General features: G+C 48.5%; 1 protein-coding gene across 2 annotated transcripts in view; it reads right to left on the bottom strand.

Annotated features, from left to right (window-relative positions):
* Positions 1 to 8,446: 8,446 nt before the first annotated feature.
* PCGF3 (polycomb group ring finger 3) overlaps positions 8,447 to 20,443 on the bottom strand; it is a 45,519-nt gene continuing 33,522 nt past the window's right edge. For both annotated transcript variants that reach the window (XM_070366790.1, XM_070366789.1), the window contains exons 10-11: positions 12,652 to 12,732; positions 8,447 to 12,268 (exon numbers count right to left, since the gene is read on the bottom strand). In XM_070366790.1, coding sequence (XP_070222891.1) covers positions 12,221 to 12,268; positions 12,652 to 12,732 — 129 coding nt within the window. In that variant the 3' untranslated portion in view covers positions 8,447 to 12,220. The remainder of the gene's footprint in view (positions 12,269 to 12,651; positions 12,733 to 20,443) is intronic.

The following is a 20,443-nucleotide window of genomic DNA, read 5'->3' as shown; positions in this document are numbered from 1 at the left end:
AGTGATCATACCATCGTGGTTATTTGGGTCATGAAGATCTTTTTTGTATAGTTCTGTGTATTCTTGCCACCTCTTCTTAATATCTTCTGCTTCTGTTAGGTCCATACTGTTTCTGTCCTTTACTGTGCCCATTTTTGCATGAAATGTCTCCTTGGTATCTCTAATTTTCTTGAAGAGATCTCTAGTCTTTTCCATTCTATTGTTTTCCTCTATTTCTCTGCATTGATCACTGAGGAAGGCTTTCTTATCTCTCAGTGCTATTCTTTGGAACTCTGCATTCAAATGGGAATATCTTTCCTTTTCTCCTTTGCCTTTAGCTTCTCTTCTTTTCTCAGCTATTTGTAAGGCCTCCTCAGACAACCTTTTTGCCTTTTTGCATTCCATTTTCTTGGGGATGGTCTTGATCTCTGCCTCCTGTACAATGTCATAAATATCCGTCCATAGTTCTTCACACACTCTATCAGATCTAATCCCTTAAATTTGTCACTTCCACTGCATAAGCCTAAGGGATTTGATTTAGGTCATACCTGAATGGTCTAGTGGTTTTCCCTCCTTTCTTCAATTTAAGTCTGAATTTGGCAATAAGGAGTTCATGATCTGAGCCACAGTCAGCTCCTGGGCTTGTTTTTGCTGACTGTATAGAGCTTCTCCATCTTTGGCTGCAAAGAATATAATTAATCTGATTTGGGTATTGACCATCTGGTGATGTCCATGTGTAGAGCCATCTCTTTTGTTGTTGGAAGAGGGTGTTTGATATGACCAGTGCATTCTCTTGGCAAAACTCTGTTAGCCTTTGCCCTGCTTCATTCTGTACTCCAAGGCCAAATTTGCCTGTTACTCAGGTATCTCTTGACTTCCTACTTTTTCATTCCAGTTCCCTATAATGAATAGCACATCTTTTTGGGATGTTAGCTCTAGAAGGTCTTGTAGGTCTTCATAGAACCATTCAACTTCAGCTTCTTCAGCATTACTGTTCGGGGCATAGACTTGGATTACCGTGATATTGAATGGTTTGCTTTGGAAACGAACAGAGATCTTTCTGTCATTTTTCAGATTGCATCCAAGTACTGCATTTTCGCCTCTTTTGTTGACCATGATGGCTACTCCATTTCTTCTAAGGGATTCTTGCCCACAGTAGTAGATATAATGGTCATCTGAGTTAAATTCACCCATTCCAGTCCATTTTAATTCACTGATTCCTATGATGTTCACGCTTTGCATCTCCTGTTTGAGCACTTCCAATTTACTTTGATTCATGGACCTAACATTCCAGAAAACTAAGATCATGGCATCTGGTCCCATTACTTCATGGCAAATAGATGGGGAAACAGTGGAAACAGTGTCAGACTTTATTTTTTTGGGTTCCAAAATCACTGCAGATGGTGACTGCAGTCATGAAATTAAAAGATGCTTACTCCTTGGAAGGAAAGTTATGACCAACCTAGATAGCATATTAAAAAGCAGAGACATTACTTTGCCAACAAGGGTCCGTCTAGTCAAGGCTATGGTTTTTCCAGTAGTCATGTATGGATGTGAGAGTTGGACTATGAAGAAAGCTGAGCACCGAAGAATTGATGCTTTTGAACTGTGGTGTTGGAGAGGACTCTTGAGAGTCCCTTGGGCTGCAAGGAGATCCAACCAGTCCATTCTGAAGGAGATCAGCCCTGGGATTTCTTTGGAAGGAATGATGCTAAAGCTGAAACTCCAGTACTTTGGCCACCTCATGCGAAGAGTTGACTCATTGGAAAAGACTCTGATGCTGGGAGGGATTGGGGGCAGGAGGAAAAGGGGACGACAGAGGATGAGATGGCTGGATGGCATCACCAACTTGATGGATGTGTTTGAGGGAACTCCAGGAGTTGGTGATGGACAGGGAGGCCTGGCGTGCTGCAATTCATGGGGTTGCAAAGAGTCAGACACAACTGAGCGACTGAACTGAACATTCCAGGTTCCTATGCAATATTGCTCTTTACAGCATTGGACTTTACTTCCATCACTAGTCACATCCACAACTTTGGCTCCATCTCTTCATTCTTTCTGGAGTTATTTCTCCACTGTTCTCCAGTAGCATATTAGGCACCTACCAACCTGGGGAGTTCATCTTGCAGTGTCCTATATTTTTGTCTGGGTTCCATAGGACAGAGAAAACATTAAAAATAGTTGTGGGTTTTTTTGGTATGTATAAATTGGCTAAAAAACTGAAAGAATAGAATATAAATATGTATATGTGACTCACCAATTGGTAGAAGAATAAGTGAAAAAAAAATCATGATTAATCCAACAGGGTTTAGAACTGAGGGGGGAGAGAAGCAAGCAGAAGGTACAAACAGGGGGCAGACCCAAGTCCAACATTCCCAGTTACATCAGCCGTCAGAGCAGCCGGCATGTGGCCCACGAGTCCCAGGACACTCGCTGGTCACTCTGGTCACCTCCCAGCTGCCTGCATGCGCTGCTCTGCAACCCTTTTTCCAGGTGACTCTGCTTCTGTGCACAGCCAGAAATGCGAGAGCTGACATCCCAGCACTGCAGCGGGGCTGGTGGGCCACCCCAGCTCCTTCCACCTGCAACCAGACAGGGAGCTGCTGAGACAAGTGTGTCCCCAGCGTCCCAGGCCCCCCACAGGAGTGACCTTGTCACGCTCCTGTGCCAATGTCCTGCAGTCAAAATCCACCAGCAACTCCCTGCAGTGGAGTTAGTGTATTTCTGGTCACGGGGAAAGAAAACACAGGATGGGAACATGACGTGCCTCTAGGTAAGCAGGGACTTCTAGGATTTGCGAGCAGTGGGAGACTGGGGTGGAAGGTTTGAGGAAGCGGGCTTTGCTCTCGGTTGGATGTTGTCAGGAGTTGGGTGGTCTTTCTGTGATGAGGCTTCTCAACGCATCTCACCTGGAGAGGTGAGGGCTAGAGAGAGTGAACACTGTGCTTGGTAAACACAGCCAGGATGCGGATGCTGGGTCATTGTGGTAGTTTATATTTTGTCTGCAAATTTTGGATGAGGTTACTACGTTCTCTAAGTTTCTGTCTTGATACATCAGGGCGGCTCTGTCTGGCGACATGTCAACGTGTCCTGTGAAACTGCTTGTTTGAAGGGGGACACCTGCACTGGGGGCGGGGCCAGCACCTGGGGGCGGGGCTGGCTCCTGGGGTTTGAGTCATGGTGGGGGTGGGGGCGGGGTGGAGGGCATGGGGGTGGCAGGACGAGAGCAGTCCAATTCCAGGGGGGAGGGTGAAGCTGGCTCCTGTGGCGGGGTCATCGCGGGGGTAGGGGGGCAATTGGACTCCCGCGGCAGGGGAGGGGGTGCGGTGTGGAAGGCAGTGGAGGTGTCTCCTGGACTTCAGGGCTGCTTTCCGCTTTTTCACTGGCTGTCTTCCATCCCCCGAATTTCATCTCTACCTGGACCTAGAGGTCCCCACACCTCCAAAAGAGGATTTGGATCCCAGCCTTTGTCTCTGGGGTGCCTTCTGGCGGAACTGTCCGTACCAAAAATGGACTGAGAAAGACCCTCAGGATGGGGTTGGAAGGGAGGGCTTCAGTTCAATACAGTTGAGTTGCTCAGTCGTGTCTGACTCTGCGACCACATGGGCTGCAGCACACCAGGCCTCCCTGTTCATCACCGACTCCCAGAGTTTAACTCAAACTCATGTCCATTGAGTCGATGATGCCACCCAACCATCTCATCCTCTGTCGTCCCCTTCTCCTCCTGCACTCAATCTTCCCCAGCATCAGGGTCTTTTCCAGTGAGTCAGTTCTTCGCATCAAGTGGCCAAAGTATTTGAGCTTCAGCATCAGACCTTCCAATGAATATTCAGGACTAATTTCCTCTGGACTGACAGGTTTGATCTCCTTGCTGTCCAAGGGACTCTTAAGAGTCTTCTCCAGCACCACAGTTCAAAAGCATTAATTCTTTGGGGCTTAGCTTTCTTTATGGTCCAACTCTCACACCCATACATGACTACGGGAAAAGCCATAGTTTTTACTAGACGGACCTTTGTCGGCAAAGTAATGTCTCTACTTTTTAATATGCTGTCTAGGTTTGTCATAGCGTTTCTCCCAAGGAGCAAACACCTTTTAATTTCATGGCTGCAGTCACCATTCGCTGTGATTTTGGAGCCCCCTCAAAACAAAGTCTGTCACTGTTTCCATTGTTTCTCCATCTAATTGCCATGAAGTGATGGGACTGGATGCCATGATCTTAGCTTTCTGAACGTTGAGTTTCACGCCAGCTTTTTCACTCTTTCATTTTCATCAAGAGGTTCTTTAGTTCCTCTTTGCTTTCTGCCATAAAGGTGGTGTCATCCACATATTTGAGGTTGCTGACATTTCTCCTGGGAATGTTGATTCCAGCTTGTGCTTCATCCAGCCTGGCATTTCGCATGATGTACTCTGCATATAAGTTAAATGAGCAGGGTGACAAGATACAGCCTTGACGTACTCCTTTCCCAATTTTGAACCAGTCTGTTGTTCCATGTCCAGTTCTAACTGTTGCTTCCTGACCTGCATACAGATTTCTCAAGAGGCAGGTAAAGTGGTCTGATATCCCCATCTTTTGAAGAATTTTCCATAGTTTGTTGTGATCCACACAGTCAAAGGCTTTGCCATAGTCAATGAAGCAGATGTTCTTCTGGAATTCTCTTGCTTTTTCTATGATCCAATGGATGTTGGCAATTTGATCTCTGGTTTCCTCTGGCTTTTCTAAATCCAGCTTGAACATCTTAAAGTTCTTGGTTCACATACTGTTGAAGCCTGGCTTGGAGAATTGTGAGCATTACTTTGCTAGTGTGTGAGATGACTGCAATTGTGTGGTACTTTGAACATTCTTTGGCATTGTCTTTGGGACTGGAATGAAAACAGACGGCTTACTCCTTTCTTAAAGTGAAAATATGACCCAGCAATCCTGCTTTGTAGAGAAATCTTACATCCACCTGGAAATCTGTATGTGAAGTTCACAATCATCAAACGCTGCAAATGCAAACGCCTTTCACCAGGTGAACTGGCAGACACACTGCGGCTCATCCACGTCACAGGAAGCATAAACCATGTGGCCGCCTGGCAGCACGTGGAGGCAAGGAAACCGGTCTCTGAAGTGAGGTACACAATTCTACTTACACGGCATTTCTGAGAAGGCAAAGTTATAATGCTGGAGGTCAGTGGCTGCCAGGAGTTCCAGGGGGTGGTGAAAAAAGGGTTGGCACCAGGTCGTCTTTGGGGTGATGGAGCCACTCTGTGTCCTGACTGTAGTGGTGGCTGCATGAATCCATATGTGTTAAAAATTCAAAAGCAGAACAGGAAGGTTACTGAAAAATTTTAACTTAAAAAATAAAATGGGAATCACATATTCCAGCCTAAAATGTCCAGTAAGCTTTAAAAGAAGGAAATTTCTTGACTTAAAAACTGGTATTTATCAACCCCCCACAACAATTGTGCTTAAATGGCGATGTTAAGAATATCCCCACTAAAGTCGGGTTGCACAGCAGGTCTCTGCCCATTGATGTTCTTCTGGGTGAGGAGCAGTGGGACCGTGTGGTTCTGAGGCTGTCGCCGGGGTGGGCTCGAGGACATCTACCAGTCACAGTCAGAACCGGCAGACTGAGCACAAACACCTGTTTTCTCTACCCCACAATATCAGGTGCTCCCACCTCCCAGAGAAAATACATGAAATAAACCAAACGAGGAATGTGTGTGAACTGCATGAAGAAAACGTGGAAAAGCTTCTGTGAGACCCTGAAGGAAGTCTAAGCACATGAACGCGGCATGTTGTGGGCGAAAAGCCAACACGGACCCAACAGGAGGAGGTGCTTTCCACGCCGGATAACAAACAGAACACACACCCTGAGATTCTGGCAGGCCCCAGGGGGCCCCCACCCATGAGGATCGCAAAGCAAGTCCCTGAAATGAAATGAACCCTTGCAGGGGCCAACCGGGGTGCTGGGGGAGCAGGTGGACCAGACCAGTCACAGCTCCATGGGGAGCATTCAGCCCCTCTTGGCTGCAATCTTGGGAAGGGGCAGGCTCTGCGCCCCTCCAGCTGCCTGGGTGTGGGGTCAGAGACAGACATGGGGCAGGAGGAGGTGAACTTGTAACACCTGCAGAGCCTCAGGACCACATAGGAAAAGGAAGAGAAAGAAGTGTGGGTCCCTGGGACCCCTGACTCTCAGGAGCCCTGGCTGTCCCGGGACCACACCTCTCACCTCTCTGCAGAGCCCCAGGGTCCCAGGACCACACCCTCCTTCCAGAGCCCTGGGGTTCCAGGATGCCCCTGCCCAAGCCTAGGGGTCCTACGACAGCAGACTATGAGCCGCAGAATCACCACAGGTGCTTCCGAGAAGCTGGAATAACAGCTTCTTTGTGCTGCCCAGGATGTTAGTAGAGAAACCATTTCCCACCAACAATATATTCTTATTTGGTGCATTTTCAGACTTAGTCTATTTGTTATAAAGGCCAGATCTCTCTATGCTTCAAAAGATTTTTGACTAAAAATGTTCCTAAAGAAGTAACTTTGTATCGTAGTACCCGAAACACACACACACACACACACACACACACACACACCCCCCCACAGGATTCAATGTAATGGTCAAATGATTAATATTTTCACATCCCAATAAAATCCAGAGACAATGAGGCTGTAGTGAGAGTCCTACGGACACATCAGCCTGTTGGTGGTGGAGACAGGCAGGCCTCAAGGCTGGGGAAGCGTCCCTCGGGCCACCCGCCACAACACAAAGCCCCGGCTGTGCGTCTGCCTGGATGGAGGTGGTGGCGCGTCCTGTTACGAGACCGCAGCGTCCTGTTACGAGAGCGCAGCCGTGCTCCGGGAACTGACGGAGCAGGAGGGCCCGCCCCCAGGCCTAGCCTCAGCTGCCCCACCAGCGGTTTATCCTTAGGAACCAAGAGTCAGAGGAGACAACCTGGACGGGCAGCAGGAGGGGCGGAAGGCTCCTGGTGCGCGATGCACTCCTTTCCCAGCCAGCGCTCCGCCTAGCTCAGGCGCGTGGCCGTGGTGGGTACGGCACTGGCGGTGAAATCGGGACTTGCCGGCTTCTCGCTGGAGAAGTGAACCTCCTGCCAGAGCTCCAGGCGGAGCCGATCATCCGTCCCTCCCTCGAAGCGCGTCCTCCTGGCTCAGGGGCCTGGCCTGTCGCCTTCTGGCTTTTTCCCGGACTCGCCTTCCCCAGGCACCTGCCTGGCGGCTTGCTGTCCTCGTGGAGCCCAACAAGCGGGACCTAATCGTGCGCCCAGCACGTCGGTGAGCGTTTACATGTGGCTTTGGCATCTTGACACTCATGAGATGGGGTAAATGACTTACCAAAAGTAAGTAGAATAGGTACAATTAATCTCTTAAGGCTAAATTTATCTTTAAAGTTTACTGAGCTGCATGTACTAACTCATATATACGGAAGCTAGGAACAGTGGCACAGATGAGCCCAGCTGTACAGCAGGGACGGAGATGCAGACGGAGAACAGCGGTGTGGGGGGGGGAGGGGGACAGACTGGGAGCCTGACAGACACGCACTGTGACGTGTACGACAGCTGGAGCGGGGGCCGCTGTGTAACGCAGGGAGCTCAGCCCCGTGCTCCCGGATGACCTGGGGGGCGGGGGCGGGGAAGGGCCAAGGCAGAGGGGGTATATGTACAGTTACGCTGATTCCCCGTGGTGCAGCGGAAACTAACAACATTGTGAAGCAATTACCTCCAGTATAAGTTTACTGATCTGAAACTCAAGGACTGTAGTTTTGGTCAATACATTCTCCTTTTTTTCAATTCTAGCTTTCTCAGATTTTCAAGGTTGCTGTAAATTACTTAACCTTTGGAAATTAAGTTTGGGGCATAGTACTTTTCCCCTTGAACTGTCTGCAATGGCTGATTTCACGTGTCAACCTGACGGGGCCCCAGTGCCCGAGTTAAGATTATTCTGGTGTGTGTGTGAGGGTGTCTTAGGTGAGACGAGCCTTAGAAAGGGCAGTCTGCTTCCTCCCGTGGGGATGGGCATCACTTAGCCCCCTTGAGGGCCTCCTCACAAGAAACGTGTGTGCGCATGTGTCCTGTAGGGCCTGTGCTCTGGGGAAGCCCAGCTAACACAAGAAGAGGGTGCCAATCTGCTGGCTGTCTGCCGGTAACAGGAATCAGAGGTTTTCTTTAACACGGCTCCCCTGGCACACACAGCTCCAAACCAAAGACAGTTCCCTCTCCAGGCAAACAGACAAGCGTGGGCTCCCAGAGTCCCCATTAAACCTCTGGCGCCAAACACCAGCCCAGCCCAATGAAGCCAGCATCCAAGGTCACAGCCACGAATGCCGCGTGGGGCACAGGGTCCAGGCCGGGAGGGTGGGCCTGGTGCGGTGCGTGTGCGTCCTCACCGATACACAGGGCACTGGATCACCCTAACAGGGCACCTATCTTACAAACATCTTAGGTAACAAACATCCAGCTTCAGAGAATTAGGTAGGTTTTCCTTTTGCTTTTATTACAAGCATATAATATCAATTGGCAAAACACTGAATACAAGCTTCACTATCATAAAATCAAAACATTTAAGCAATATTCCAAAAAAGATTTTTAGATTAAAATCTAGCCACCAATAGTACAAAAAAATTACACACCAACACAAAGCATAAAAAATGTAAACTTCCAAACTAAACAGTCAGAAACGTGTGTGTGCAGCGTCACCTCCAAACCCCCCACAGCCCCCAAGCTCCACGTGGGACGCCAGGGGCAGGGCTCTCGCCCCCGAACACTACATCTTTCAGGAAAATCGGTTTTCTTGCACCTGACGAAGCTGTTGGAATAGACATTTACACGAATGCTACACACGTGCTCAGGGACACGCAAAATTTCAGGCCCTCAGACGCGCCCCAGACGTGGAGACTCGTGAGCTGACGAGATGGGCAGCTCCCCAGCAGGGGCAGAATCTCGGCGATGACTTCGGTGTCGTCCGAATCGTTTCTTAACAACTTATCCCAACCTATTTAGTTTAAACACCAAGGCAAGAAACACATTGGTATATCACGTGAAGGTCACACGTGATGTGCTGGAGTGTAAATGATTTCCTGAGGAAATAGAGAAACTGAGCTTTTTGTGATTTATCTGCACTCAATGTATTTTCAGTGTCTGAGAGCACATCAAATATTCGCGTACAAAGAAGAAATCAGTTGGCTCGTTCCTGGAATATTCAATCCAATGACACATTTCAAAAATCACTGTAAAATACAGCCTGTGGGCTTTGAGAAAAAAAACAAATGAATTTCTAAAGACTTCTAATATCACGAGGGGGCGTGGAGGCCGCACGCCCTGCAGGGCTCCGGAGCCCGGGAAGTAGCACCGTCTCAGCTGTGGTCAGCAGGGGGCGTGTCCTGGGCCGCCAGCACGCGGGCCCAAGGCACGAGGCCGGTCTCCGCCACGTGGTCCCTTACTCTCACCGATGGCCGACACCCCCACGCAGGCCCCCACACACTCGCGACAACAGCATTCTCGTGAGGACCACGACGGACAGGAAGAATCCGAGCTGAGCGTACACGTTCGGAGGGCCCCCCTGCACCTCCTTCAAGTCAGCAGACAGATGCTGCAGACCACTCAACGTAACTCTAGCGAACGCGCTGGAGCCTGCTGCACAGACGCACAAACCGCGCTTCGTCCACGAGACAAAACACACAAATCAAAGCTACTCAAAGAAAAAAGAAGAAGCTTGCAAAACACCTCACAATTTCATTTTATATGCCTGTAAATAAAGCTGGACCACTGAAAACAAACAATTGGATGGGAAAATATGATAAAGGGCTTAAAATAGAATAAATAATTTTATAAAGTTAGGTTTTCTTCTTTTCACCCCCCAAATCTTAAACTCAATATTATATATTCTCTCTGAATCTTCTGTTTTTGTGACGCCTGTGTCTAGTGAGGCCCTGCACGGTGACAGGCTCGCTGCTGCTGCTGCTGACAGCGTTTGTTTTACCAGCATCATCGGTTGTGGAAACTGCTTCACAGTAACTCCATCTGTTTAAGGAAGAAAAAAGTGACAGGATCCAATCACTAACTGATCCCGGCTTTCATGCTGGAAAAGATGAGAGTCTCCCGTTGATGTTAAGCAGACGCGCGAGGACAGGGCAGGCTTCCCTCTGCTGAAAGGGCCCCAGCGCCGGCCCTTAAGGCTGCGACGGACAGAGGTGGCAGGACCGGGCTCTCCTGCAGTGAAGACAGTCTGCACGGGGACATCTTAGAAAAATAGGTACTTCTGCTGCTGAGGTTTCATCAGGGCCACACGTTACACACGCAGGACCGGGGGTGCTCGGGGCCCAGGGGGACGGTGGCACCGGCTCACCCGCCTCCACCTCTCTGTGTATTAAGTACATCAACTTAGCACCATAGCAAATTCAAGTGATCGCAAAGACAGAACGAGGTTACAGGCACGCGCTATGAGACCACACAGTCAGGCTCCTGTTAGTCTGACCCTGAATTAATGGTATTTGAATTTTGATGCTCACACTGTTTAATCTTTCCTTACCTTGACCACACAGAATACCTAAATTCTAGTCTTATACTTCAACTGCATTGAGAGCACATGGTTTTATAGAACGTTTCAGCAGAAATGTGTATCTGAGGTAGACAGGTAATATTTACTCATACACATCTACTCATTAAACCCTTGTAATAGGAACTCTTAAAAAACGATTTGGATGAAAAATGAGCTTAGGTAACTAATAATTCAAACAGTCTGGGAGTAATGGGCTTAAATAAAGAGGCGAACTGTGACCGACTCCCAGGGAAAACTTGGCTTTATTTTCTGAAAGGCCTCAGATTAAAACCCCTTGGACTGAGCTCCTCTGTTGTACGCATCACTAAGGAGCTGCTTCTGACGTTTATGCACATGAAACTCGGAGTAAGAGAAAACAAACAAACTTGAGAGTCAATGAGCCTGACCACCACTGCCAAAGCAAGTTCAGGAGGAATCCTAGTCACCAAGGTGAAGCTCTTCACGGAAAACCCAGCTCTCAGGAGACCATCAAGCCTTCCTACCGAACGAGGCGGCCCCAGGACCCCAGGGTGCCAAGGTGACGGCAGGGAAGAGCCCGAAGCTCAGGCAAAAGCCGCCGGACGCGCACGGGGACAGACACGCAGCCGGGACACGCTCGCACCCAGGAAGGGCCCTCGCCTCACTCCTGCCTCCACACATTCCAAACTACAATCTTGAAAGAACAAAGATGGATGTGCTGGCAAAGAGTTTATTCTCGAGTTCCACAAAAATACGAACATTTGGGAGGAGAAAGGTTAACAGAGGGTGTGCTGCCTTTGCCGGGTTTTAGGTCCTAAGTAACTGAGGACAGCAGCTTCTGACGCACAGGACCCCGCCGGCCCCACCGTCTGCTCCGGGAGAGGGGGGTGGGCAGGGCGGACGTGCCCGCCGCCGAGGGTGGACCGGGCGGGCCCTGGGGTCTGCACGCCTGGGGCTTCAGTGGAGGCATACCCCCGGGTGCCAGCCCCACCCCCACAACCACCATCAATTCCTTCTGCAAAACGAAAAAGGAAAAGAATCAGCGTGAAGGTAACGGCGGCACTGAGCAACTGTGCCCTGTTTAATAAAAGCAAGTTTTGGGAAGAACTGTTCTGAAAACCAGCGTTGACTGGTCCCGTCCACTCTGCTGAGCAGCGGCACTGGCGAGGCTGCAGCACCCTGCCCTGGGCTCTGGGTCCCCCGGGGGTCAGAGCCCCCCCTGGCTTCACATTCCCTAACGCGGAAAATGAAATACCATGGTTAACTCACGATACTCATGGAAACCTCTTTTGGTTGCTTTTAAATTAAATTTTTATATATCTTCTAAGTCTTCAGGAAGCTAAAGGCAACATAAATATCGTCATTCACCGGGAAAAGACATTTTTTCAATAACTTAGCAAGGATTCAATAAACGTACAAGTATTTGGGGGCTATCGTGAAACCTAATCCATAAACTGAACGGAAGTGACTGAGATTTTCAAGGCCTGGAAAGCAAGCAAAGGTCGCGTGTTGGAATGAAGGCCGCCGCCTCGCTGTCCTCACGCTGGGCCCCGCGCGCCACGTCTGTAACCCTGTGCCGAGCGTCTCGTCGCGTGCCAATTCTCTCTCATACAAAAGTGATAAATACTCTGTTCGAGGTCCGGTCCACACGATGCCCAGGGCAGCACCCCTGTGCTGTGGCCCCGCCTGGCGCATGCCCTTGGGCGCCTGGGCGCCGAGTCTCCGCTGTGCTCACAGCAGGTCCATCTTGGGTCTGTAGTGCAACAGGAGGGGCGCCTTCTGCAAGACAAGGAGGGAGGGGCCGGGACCCCGCGGGGGTCAGCTGCGGAGGGAGCCCCCGCCTGCCCCGGCCCTGGCCAGCGGCGGCCGGCCTGTGTCTCTCCTGCTCTCAGGCAGACCCTGGGGGTCACGCCCGTCTGTTTCCTGCTCCAGAGAGGCAGCGTGGCTGGAAGGGTGCCTTCTGGTTGCAGCGGCCCCTCCCTCCCCAGGACGTCAGTCACCCTGACCAGGAGAGATGAGACAAGTGGGGGCCTGGGGACTGCACTACCCATGGCGACTCTGGGGCTGATGACTCCAGAGCACCCACACTGCTGACAGTCCCACGGTGGGCTGTTACTCCTAAGCTCTGGAATAAACCACACACAATCACAGCAAAGTCTCACCTTGAATCTCCACCTCGTGACAACGACGAATTTGAGTGTATGGTCCTTGCCAAGGATCTCCTCGTTGCATAAAATGTCCAGCTGCCGGAAGAACAAGACCTTAGTCAGTGGGGCCAAGGGCTCAGTGCTCAGGATGCGGGGGCCTCTGGTCCAGGCAGTCACGCCCGTCAGCGAAGAGCCACCTGCTTTCCTTCTGGGGCAGCACCGACGGGAAGCAGGGCTTGGAAGGCCGCCCCCGCCCCGCCCGAGGGTGGGGAGCACGCAGGGGCCTCTGCCCACACACGGCAAGGCAGCAGCCCTGTTGTGGGACGGCAGCCTCCAGGCTCCTCTCCCCAAAAAGCACCTTGTGCCCCAGCTTCAGTCCGTCTTGGCCAGGTTTGTCCCTCTCACCTCAGTGGAAAAAGGTTATGGGCTCCACAGACAATTCTTCCCCTTTTTTTCATAAAGACTTTTCAGAGCACTTTTAGGTTCACAGGAAAATTTAGCAGAAGGTCCAGAGCCCTCATCTTTCTCCTGGCCCCACCCCACAGCCTCTCCCCCAACCAGCATCCCTGATGTGAACACGTCACACCTGATGAACCTCAGTCAGCACCTCCTCGCCTCCCATAGCCACGGCCTCCACGAGGCTCGGGACCGGTGCTGTGCCTCCTGGGGGCCTGGCCAGGCACACAGTGACGAGTGTCCCCCAGGACAGCGTCACTCAGAGCAGGCTCACGGCCCTAGGACTCCTCGGGGGGCCTGTCGCTCTCGCCCTCCGCCCCTGGCAACTGCTGCTCCTTGCGCCGTCTGCACGGGTTTCTCCAGACGTCACAGGCGCGGATCGCAGCGCGCGGGCCTTCTGGATCGGCTTCTTCCACCGTCGCGTGCGCTGAAGGTGCCTCCGCGTCGCTCACGCCCTGTCAGCTCTTTTCTCTTGGCTGAGTGACGTTCCACTGTCTGGATGGACCACGGTTTACTTGTCCATTCACCTTCTGAAGGAGGCCTTGGCTTCCAAGTTTTGGCGACTACGACTAAGCCGCTATAAACATCTGTGCGTAAGCTTCCTTGTGGACCAAGTTCTCGCTCCTTTGGGTAAGCACCAAGGGGCTTGGCTGCGGAGCTGCTTCCCTAAACGGCTGCACCATTTTGCACTTCCACTGGCAGTGAAGTTTCTGTTGCTCCACGTCCTTGCCAGCATATGGTGGTGTCGGGGTCCTGGATTTTGGACATTCTGTAGGTCTGGAGTGGGATCTCATTGTTTTAATTTGCATTTCCCTGATGACAAATGATGTTACCCAGATGGTCTTTTTATTATTATTATTTTTGGCAGTGCCATGCAGCTCGCAGGATTGTAGTTCCCTGACCAGGGTACTGAACCCAGGCCACTGCAGTGAAAACACCGAGTCTTAAGCACTGGGCCACCAGGAATTCCCAGATGGTCTTTTAAACTTCTCTCTCAAGGCAGGGGAGGAAGTGTCCCGACGTGTGCTTCCTGTGTCTGCCATGGAAACAGCACAACTGCGTCAGGACAGAGCGCGCCAGGAGTGCAGTCCTCAGAGTTCTGTCTGGGAGCCCGCAGGCTCAGGCCCTCTGGAGGCGCCAGGACTCCCCAGCACAGGGCAGCGTCCTCCCAACCCTGCTTCCGTCCTTAGGCGGCCCCAAACCCCCTCTACTCTCTTCTGTGTGAGCATCAGTAGTTCACTTATTTATCGTTGACATAACTGGGGTCAGGTGCACGTGAGATTTACCAGCTTAGCCGTTTTCAAGTGCAGCTCAGTGGTGTTAACTGCTTCCATGATGTGCAGCTGCTGCCACGCCCATCCACGGACTCTGCGTGTGTAAACCTGTGACTGCCCGCTTAATCAATAACCACCCGCCCCCTCCCCAGCGCCGGCCACTCCTATTCTGCTTTCTGTCTGTGATTCCGATGCCTCTGGGGACCTAGTATCAGTGGAATCGGACAGTATTTGGCCTTTTGTGTTTGGCTTACTTCATTTAGCATAGTCTCCTCAAGATTCATCTATGTTGCAGCAGGTGTTAGAATTTCCTTCCTGTTTAAAGCAGAATATCCCACTGTATGGATGGACCACATTTTGCTTATCCATCACCCACTGATGGACACTTGATTGCTTCCAGCTTCTGCCCACTGTCAGCAACGCTGCTGTAAGCGTGGGGGTACAGATGCTTCCTCCGGGTCCTCTGGGTGTTCCCCAGAAGGCGCTGCTGGAGCTCATGGTGGTTCTGTTTAGCTTTTGAGGCATCTTCATAGTGTTTTCCACAGTGGCTGCACCATTTATGCCCCATCAACAGTGCACAGTGTTCCAAGTTCTCCCCAGGCTCCCAGCACTTGGCTCTTACGTTCTGCAGGAGCCATCCTCTGGATCTGAGGTCTCGCCACAGTTCTGGCTGCGTTTCTCCGGGGATCAGTGGTGTCAGGCGCATTCTCTCGTGCTTATTGCCACTTGTACGTCTCTGGAGAAATGTCTACTCAAGTCCGGTGCTCATTTTGTAACTGAGTTTTTTTGTGCTCAATTTTAGAAACAGTCTATCTATTCTGGATAGACTTGTCAGAAAATGATTCACAAATATCTCCTTCCACTCCATACAATTTCTTTTTCTTTCAAGTCAACAAAGTCCAAATTGTCTAATTTTCCTTTTGCTGCCTGTTCCTTGGGTATGCTACCCAGGCGATCATCGCCAAATCCAACGCCAAGGTTTAGTCCTGTGTTTTGTTTTAAGAGTTTTTATTGTTTCAGGTTCTACATTTACGCCCCTGGCATACTTTGAGTTGATCTTTGTATGCTGTGTTAGGTAAGGGTCAAATTTCTTTCTTTTGTACATGGATATCCAGTTTTCTCAGCACCATCTGTTGAAAGGCTGTCCTTTCCTCACTAGAGGGCCTTAGGACCCTGTCAGTTGACCACGTGTGAGGATTTACTCTATTCCCTGTCTGTCTCGGCGCCAGCACCACACTTTGGGTTAGCGTCTCTCTAGTACACTGGGAAGCTTTGAGTCCTCTAGTTTTGTTCTTCTTTTTCAAGGTTGTTTGGCTATTTGGGTTCTTTGAGAGTCCATAAAAAAATCAGGATGCATTTTTTTTTATTTCTGCAAGAAATAACTTTGGGATTTTGATAGGAATTCTAGTGAATCTGTAGTTCATCTGGGTGACTGGACACTTAAACAATGTTCAGTCTTCTAGTCCCTGAATGTGGCACACGTTTCCACGTGCTTCTGTCTTTCTTCAGCATTTTCTGTAATTTTCACTGTACGAGTCTTTCACTTCCTTTGCTAACTTAATTCCTAAGTATTTCATTTTTTAAAATTATTTTTATTGGGCTATAGTTGCTTTATAATGGTGTGTTAGTTTCCGCTGCTGCTGCTGCTAAGTTGCTTCGGTTGTGTCCAACTCTGTGCGACCCCACAGACAGCAGCCCACCAGGCTCCGCTGTCCCTGGGATTCTCCAGGCAAGAACACTGGAGTGGGTTGCCATTTCCTTCTCCAACGCATGAAAGTGAAAAGTGAAAGTGAAGTCTCTCAGTCACGTCCGACCCTCAGCGACCCCATGGACTGCAGCCTTCAGGGTCCTCCGTCCATGGGATTTTCCAGGCAAGAGCACTGGAGTGGGGTGCCATTGCCTTCTCCAGTGTTAGTTTCTACTGTACAGCAAAGTGAATAAGCTATACATACACATATATGCTCTCTTTTTTGGATCCTTCCCGTTTACGTCACCACAGAGCAGTGAGCCGAGCTCTCTGAGCTGCACAGTCATTCTCATTAATCGCTTATTTTATGTACAGCATCCACAGTGCATGTGTCAACCTCAATCTCCCAATTTACTCCATCCCCAGCTTTCCTCCCTTGATGTCCATGTTTGTTCTCTATGCTTGTGTCTCTATTTCTGCTTTGCACACAGCATCATCTAAACCATTTTTCTACATTCCACACATATGTGTTAATATATTTGTTTTCTGATACTTCACTTTGTATGACAGTCTTTGAGTCTATCCATGTGTCTACAAATGACTTAATTTTATTACTTCTTACGGCTGAGTATATTATTCTTTTTGGGGGTATTATAAATGTATTCCATTTTATAATCTGCTCTTCAGCTGCTCTTCGCTCATGTACAAAAACGCATCTGATTCCTCTGCTCACTGTGCATTTTGCTACCTTGCAGTTAGTTCTGACAGGGTCTTTCTGTGGCATTTTTAGAACTTTCTACATATTCTTCCTCACTCTTCAGTTCAGTCGCTCAGTTGTGTATGACTCTTTGCAACCCCATGGACTGTAGCACGCCAGGCTTCCCTGTCCATCAACCAACTCCTGGAATTTACTCAAACTCATGTCCATCATGTCAGTGATGCCATCCAAGCATCTCATCCTCTGTCGTCCCCTTCTCTTCCTGCCTTCAATCCCTCCCAGCATCAGAGTCTTTTCCAATGAGTCAGCTCTTTGCATCAGGTGGCCAAAGTATTGGAGTTTCAGCTTCAGCATCAGTCCTTCCAATGAATATTCAGGACTGATTTCCTTTAGGATGGACTGGTTGGATCTCCTTGCAGTCCAAGGGACTCTCAAGAGTCTTCCCCAGCACCACAGTTCAAAGGCATCAATTCTTCGGCACTCAGCTTTCTTTACAGTCCATCTCTCACATCCATACATGACTCCTGGAAAAACCACAGCTTTGACTAGATTGACCTTTTTTGGCAAAGTAATGTCTCTGCTTTTAAATATGCTGTCTAGGTTGGTCATAGCTTTTCTTCCAAAGAGCAAGCGTCTTTTAATTTCATGACTGCAGTCACCATCTGCAGTGATTTTGGAGCCCAAGAAAATAAAGTCTCTCACTGTGTCCACTTTTTCCCCGTTTATTTGCCATGAGGTGATGGGACCAGATGCCATAATCTTAGTTTTCTGAATGTTGAGTTTTAAGCCAGCTTTTTCACTCTCCCTTTCACTTTCGTCAAAAGGCTCTTTAGTTCTTCACTTTCTGCCATAAGGCTGGTGTCAGCTGCGCATCTGAGGTTATTGACGTGTCTCCTGGCAATCCTGATTCCAGCTTGTGTTTCATCCAGCCCAGTGTTTCTCATGATATACTCTGCATATAAGTTAAATAAGCCGGGTGACAATATACAGCCTTGATGTACTTCTTTCCCAGTGTGGAACCATTCCTTTGTTCCATGCCCGGTTCTAATTGTTGCTTCTTGACCTGCATGCAGATTTCTCAGGAGGCAGGTAAGGTGGTCTGGTATTCCCATCTCTTGAAGAATTTTCCACATTTTGTTGCGATCCACAAAGTCAAAGGCTTTGGCGTAGTCAACAAAGCAGATTTTTTTTCTGAAATTCTCTTGCTTTTTTGATGATCCAAGGGATGTTGGCAATTTGAACTCTTGTCTGGTTCCTCTGCCTTTTCTAAATCCAGCTTGAACACCTGGAAGTTCATGGATCATGTACTGTTGAAGCCTGGCTTGGAGAATTTTGAGCATTACTTTGCTAGCCTGTGAGATGAGTACAATGGTGCGGTAGTTTGAACTTTCTTTGGCATTGCCTTTCTTTGGGATTGGAATGAAAACTGACCTTTTCCAGTCCTGTGGCCACTGCTGAGTTTTCCAAAATTTCTGGCGTATTGAGTGCAGTGTTCACACAAGTCTTTTAGGATTTGAAATACCTCAACTGGAATTCCATGACCTCCACTAGCTTTGTTCGTAGTGGTGCTTCCTAAGGCCCACTGGACTTTGCATTCCAGGATGTCTGGCTCTAGGTGAGTGATCACACCATCGTGGTTATCTGGGTCATGAAGATCTTTTTCGTATAGTTCTTCTGTGTAGTCTTGCCACCTCTGCTTAATAACTTTTGCTTCTGTTCGGTCCATACCATTTCTGTCCTTTATTGTGCCCATCTTTACATGAAATGTTCCCTTGGTATCTCTAATTTTCTTGAAGAGATCTCTAGTCTTTCCCAGTCTATTGTTTTCCTCTATTTCTCTGCATTGATCACTGAGAAAGGCTTTCTTATCTCTCCTTGCTATTCTTTGAACTCTGCATTCAGATGGGTGTATCTTTCATTTTCTCCTTTGCCTTTAGCCTCTCTTCTTTTCTCAGCTATTTGTAAGGCCTCCTCAGACAGCCATTTTTCCTTTTTGCATTCTTTTTTCTTGGGGATGGTCTTGATCACTGCCTCCTGTACAATGTCACAAACCTCCATCCATAGTTCTTCAGGCACTCTATCAAATCTAATCCCTTGAAACCCACTTAGGTACGGTGTGTAAATCCTTTTAATATGTTGAATTCTGTTCATTACTATTTTGTTGAGGATTTTTTGCATCAATGTTAACAAGGGATATTGTGCAGTTTTCTTGTAGTGTCTTTATCTGGCTTTCTCAGGGTTATGCTGATCTCATGAAATGAGTAAGGAAGTGGTCCTCCTCTTCAACCTTTTAGAAAAGTTTGAGAAGGATTGATACTAGTTTTTTAAATGCTTGGTAGGGTTCAGGGAAGCCATGAGGTCCAGGACTTTTTTTATTGCAGGATTTTCTGATTGGTGATTCAGTCTCCTCACCAGTCACAGGTCTACTCAAATTTCCTATTTCTTTGTGACTGTCAGGTTAGGCTTTGTTTTTCTAGGCATCTGTCCATCTCATCTAGGTCATCCGATCTGCTGGCATACAACTGCTCAGAGTGCTCTCTGAAAATCTGTATCTGAAGAATCGGAAGTGATGTTCCTGCTTCCACCTCAGATGATGTATCTGAAGAATCAGATGATGTCCCTGCTTCCACCTCAGATGATGTGACTCAAGTCCTCTTTCTTAGTCCCTGTAGCTCAGAGTCTGTCAATACTGTTGATCTTTTTGAAAAACCGCTGATCTTCTCTATCGTTTTTCTATTGTCAATTTTATTTCTGCTCTAATCCTTATTATTCTTTTCTTTCTGCTAGCTTTGGGTTGAGCGTAAGTCGTCTTCTAGGTCCTTAAGTTGTAAACTGAGGCTGTTGATTTGAGATCTCCCTCGTTTTACTGTGTTTACGGCTATAAGCCTCCCCTTGGTGCTGCTTTCACGGCATCATTAGTTTGGATATGTTGGAGTTTTGTTTTTATTTGTCTCTAAGTATTTTTTAATCACTCTTTGATTTCTCATTTGATCCACTGGTGGTTTGATTTCCACAATTTTGTGAATTTTCCAGTTTTCCTTTGGTTATTGATTTCTAACCTCATGCAGCTGTGGTATGAGAAGATACTTTGCATAACATCCTTTAAAATCTACTGAGACAATTTGTGTCTGCTCTTCTAAAGACACCAGTGGCTGGATTTACAGCCTGCCTGGATAATCCAGGAGGTCTCTTCACTCCAACATTCTTTGCATGTCTACAAAGACCTTTTTTCAAATAAAGATGTATTCAGATGTTCTCAGGATTACAAAGTGATCGTATTTTTTTTGCGGGGTCACCACTGAACCTACTACACGTCTGCCTTCTGACCCCATAAAACCCACATCCACCCCGAATGCGTTTTTTTTAGCTCAAAGAGACTCAAGCCACTCTAGCATCAACTCCAGATCCCCAAATCTCATCTTCACATCATCAGTTCAAAGTCTCAGAGCTTATTTTCTAAATCATAGGAATCAGCTATGGGTGAGACTCTGAGTATGATGCATTCCGAGGAAAAATTCCTCTCTAACTGCGGATCTATGAAACTAGAAAACACATTATTTGCTTCCAAAATCCAAGTGTGGGACAGGATAGGTATTCTTAGTCTAAAAGGGAGATATATTAGAAGGCATAAAGACATCACTGGTCTCCAAAACATTGGAAATCCAGTATGGA

Source organism: Bos mutus, unplaced genomic scaffold (assembly GCF_027580195.1).
Source record: "Bos mutus isolate GX-2022 unplaced genomic scaffold, NWIPB_WYAK_1.1 CTG207, whole genome shotgun sequence".
NCBI classification, from domain to species: domain Eukaryota; kingdom Metazoa; phylum Chordata; class Mammalia; order Artiodactyla; family Bovidae; genus Bos; species Bos mutus.
Note: the sequence above shows the minus strand (reverse complement) of the source record. Positions and strands in the feature narration are given on the sequence as shown.